This window comes from Capsicum annuum, chromosome 5 (genome assembly GCF_002878395.1).
Source record: "Capsicum annuum cultivar UCD-10X-F1 chromosome 5, UCD10Xv1.1, whole genome shotgun sequence".
In the NCBI taxonomy this organism is placed as follows: Eukaryota; Viridiplantae; Streptophyta; class Magnoliopsida; order Solanales; family Solanaceae; genus Capsicum; species Capsicum annuum.
The window spans coordinates 148,534,372-148,537,946 of NC_061115.1; the positions used below are offsets into that span (position 1 = coordinate 148,534,372).

Below are 3,575 nucleotides of genomic sequence, written 5' to 3' on the forward strand. Positions count from 1 at the left end.
ATCCATTCTAGCTGTCTTCTCCAGGATGTACATTGTGGTTCTGTTACCTGCAGCCACCTTAGAGTGCTGGCCTAGGTTGTTTTGAGTTGTTTTGATGCCAACACATGTGGTAAATAAGTGTTGGTTCATTTCATCTTTTTGTTGACAAAAAACACATTTCGAATCCATTTCAATGCCCCATTTATTTAATCGATCCTTGGTCATCAGCCTTCTCTGTAAATGTAGCCATAAAATAAATATGGCTTTTGGCCGAGCACAGTTGCAAAACATCATCCCTTTCCAGCTTTTGCTTTCTTTATTTTCCAGTAGTTGGTGATATTTTTGTCTTGGGATGTAAGTTCCTTTGTGTTGCCAGAAGGACCCCTCTGTTGTCAAATATCTTCCTAATAAGCCATGCTACTTGCTTCAGGGTAGCAGCTTATTGGAAATCAACTTCTTTGATGTAATATGCATGAACCCACTTTATCCACAATACATCTTTCTTAGTAGCTATATCCCAGCATAACCTAGTTAATACGGCTTTATTCCACTTTGCAATGCTTAGAATGTTCAGTCCTCCAACATTCTTTGGTAAGCATACTTTGTCCCATACAACTAAAGCTTTCTTTGTGATGACATTGCCTCCAGACCATAAGTAGCTTCTACAATAACTTTCAATGATCTTTAGCACCTTGGCTGGGATAGCGAACAATTGTGCCCAATATATTTTGATGCCAATCGACACAGATTGTATTAACTGAAGTCTTCCTACATAGGATAGGTATTTTGCTGTCCAAGAAGAGATTCTTGCTATAATTCTATCAATTAATGGGCTCCATTGCACTATGAACATCTTTTTAGTGGATAGTGGGACTCCAAGGTATTTAAAAGGTAACTTACCTCTGGAAGAGCCTAAGAGTTGCATGATTTGGTCTTCTTGTTGTTGTGTGACACCACCAAAGTACACCGAGCTCTTCCCAAAATTTTTTTGCTGTCCAGATACTTGAGTGAACTTATTGAAAGATGTCTGCAATGCTGCAACTGATTGAGCTTCCCCTCTGGCAAACATGAGGAGATCATCTGCAAAATATAAATGAGTGATGCTAAGCTTGGCACATCTGGGATGGTAGTGGAAGTTGTCATTCATCTTTAATTGTGAAAGTGTTCTGCTCAAGTATTTCATTTATATAGCAGACAAGAAGGGTGACATGGGGTCACCTTGCCTCAGTCCCTTAGCAGATGGGAAAGGTTCACTTAGTTCACCATTAATCATAATGTTTTAAGAGACTGTTGTTACACATGTCATGACCTAGGTAATAAAATTTTCTAGGAATCCTATGGTAACTAAGCTCTGGTGTAGGTACACCCATTCAACAGAGTCATATGCCTTTTGGAGGTCCACTTTAATCATGACTCTGGGAGATATATGTTTCTTATTATACCCCTTAATAAGCTCATGTGCCATAGGAATATTATCCCCTATCTTTCTTCCTGATATAAATCCAGACTGAGCCTCATTGATGAGATTTGGCATGATGGTATGAAGTCTGCTTATAAGAATCTTAGCAATCACTTTGTATATAAATGAGCATCAAGCAATGGGTTTGTAGTCTTTGACTGTGACAGGAGCTTGAATTTTTGGAATCAAAGTAACTAGTGCACAGTTTAAAGGTTTATGTAGTTTACCAGTATCAAAGAATTTCTCTGTAGTAGCTCTGATATCATGCTTGATTATTGGCCATGCCTTCTTAAAGAACACTGCATTGTATCCATCTACTCCAGGTACTTTTTCATCTCCTATAGCTTTCAAACTTTTAAAGATTTCAGCTTCAGTCATAGGTTTACACAAGAGAAGTTTCTAATTTTGTTGTATCCTGGGCACTTTCTGCATAATTGTAACATCTACAGCTGGTAGACACCTTGCTGCTGAACCCATAAGCCCTTTGTAAAAGGAGATGATTTTCTCTTTTATATCCTTGAGCTCAGTTAGTGTTTTACCATCCAGGCTAGTGAGCTTACTGATGGTTTTCCTCTGCATCCTTTCCTTGACAACTGCTGAGAAGTACTTTGTATTAGCATCTCCTAGCTTGATCCATTGTGCTCTAGATTTGTACTTCATGATGCTTTCCTCTAGTGTAAACCATTTTTCAAGTGTCTGTAGTGCTATCTTTTCTTGAGCTTACAATGTATCAGTATGTCCATGAATCAGGTTCTCTTGTATGATTTGCAGATCAATTCTTGTTTGTTCTACCTTCTTGGTTATGCCTCTAAACTCCTGATTGTTAAGAGCTTTCAAGTCAGTCTGTAGGGCTTTGAGTTTCAGCCATAGATTCTTGCCAGGGTCATTATTCTTTACACCTTGCCATCTTTCTTTCACAATATGAAGAAACTTTATATGTTCTGACCATATGTTAAAGAATTTGAAGGGCGCCTTGATGTTATGTTGTGATCTTGTAAGATGGATAAACACTGGGGGTGGTTTGAGATTTTTGGCAATCCATACTCTACTTGAACATGTCCCCATTTTTGCATCCACTCACTATTGCCTAGAGTTCTGTCAATTCTACTTCTGATTCTATCTTCTCCCATCTATCTGTTGGACCATGTATAATACTCCTCTCTCCATGATATTTTATATAGTGCACAGTCCTGCAGGCATTGAGAAAAATCTTCCAGTTCACTTTGTTTTACTGGGTCCCTGCATATCTATCCTGTGGGTGCAGAAGAGCATTGAAATCACTAATGATCATCCAAGGGATTTGTATACCAAGTGATATTTCTCTTAATTGATCCCACAGGTTCAGTCGCAGAGCAGCAGTATTACAACCATACACTACTGTAATAAGATACTCTCCCCCTTCTGTTAGGTTCCAAACCTGGCAGTGCATGAGCTGGATTTCTTCTCTAAGTAGAGTGATTGATATTGTCTAGTGTCCCATAGTATCAAGATTAAGGGTATTAAGTGGGTCAGCCCGGGTCAACCCGAAATCAGCCCATTAAATTTATTTGAATTGTAGGCCGGGCCGGGTCCATCTTGGGGTTAAATGGGTCAGGCCGGTCCGAGCTCAATAGTAAAATTTTTAAAAATAGCCCTAACCCGGTCCACTTAACCCAACCTGGACAAACCCACCTAAACCCGATCAAACCAGGTTAAAAATTCGATCAAACCGGATAAAAATTTTTTTCAATATACACTATATATACCCACCTATATATATTTTAAATACTTTAAACAATATATATACACTATAGATATATATATATATATTTAAAAAATATATAATCATAAACACAAATACACATATATACGCACCATTCAATGTATATGTACAACTTTAAAGTTTAAATAAAATATACTACAATCTATATACATTACAATATATATATATATATATATATATATATATATATATATACACATATATATATATATATACTAATTTATAAAATATATACACATGCATACGTTAAATATACATGCCTGTAGAAGATATATTCACATATATACGCTCTGTTCAATGTTTATGTACTACATTAAACAAAATATACTACAATATATAGACATTAAAATATATATATATATATATATATATATA

The 3,575-nt window shown here is 36.4% G+C and overlaps 1 protein-coding gene across 1 annotated transcript; it reads right to left on the bottom strand.

The window, feature by feature from the left end:
* Positions 1–418: 418 nt before the first annotated feature.
* LOC107876434 lies at positions 419–1,816 on the bottom strand. Its single transcript, XM_016723359.1, has 3 exons — positions 1,666–1,816; positions 880–1,059; positions 419–768 (listed from the first exon to the last, which is right to left on the bottom strand). The coding sequence occupies exons 1-3, from the start codon at positions 1,814–1,816 to the stop codon at positions 419–421; spliced, it is 681 nt and encodes a 226-aa protein (XP_016578845.1).
* Positions 1,817–3,575: the final 1,759 nt, after the last annotated feature.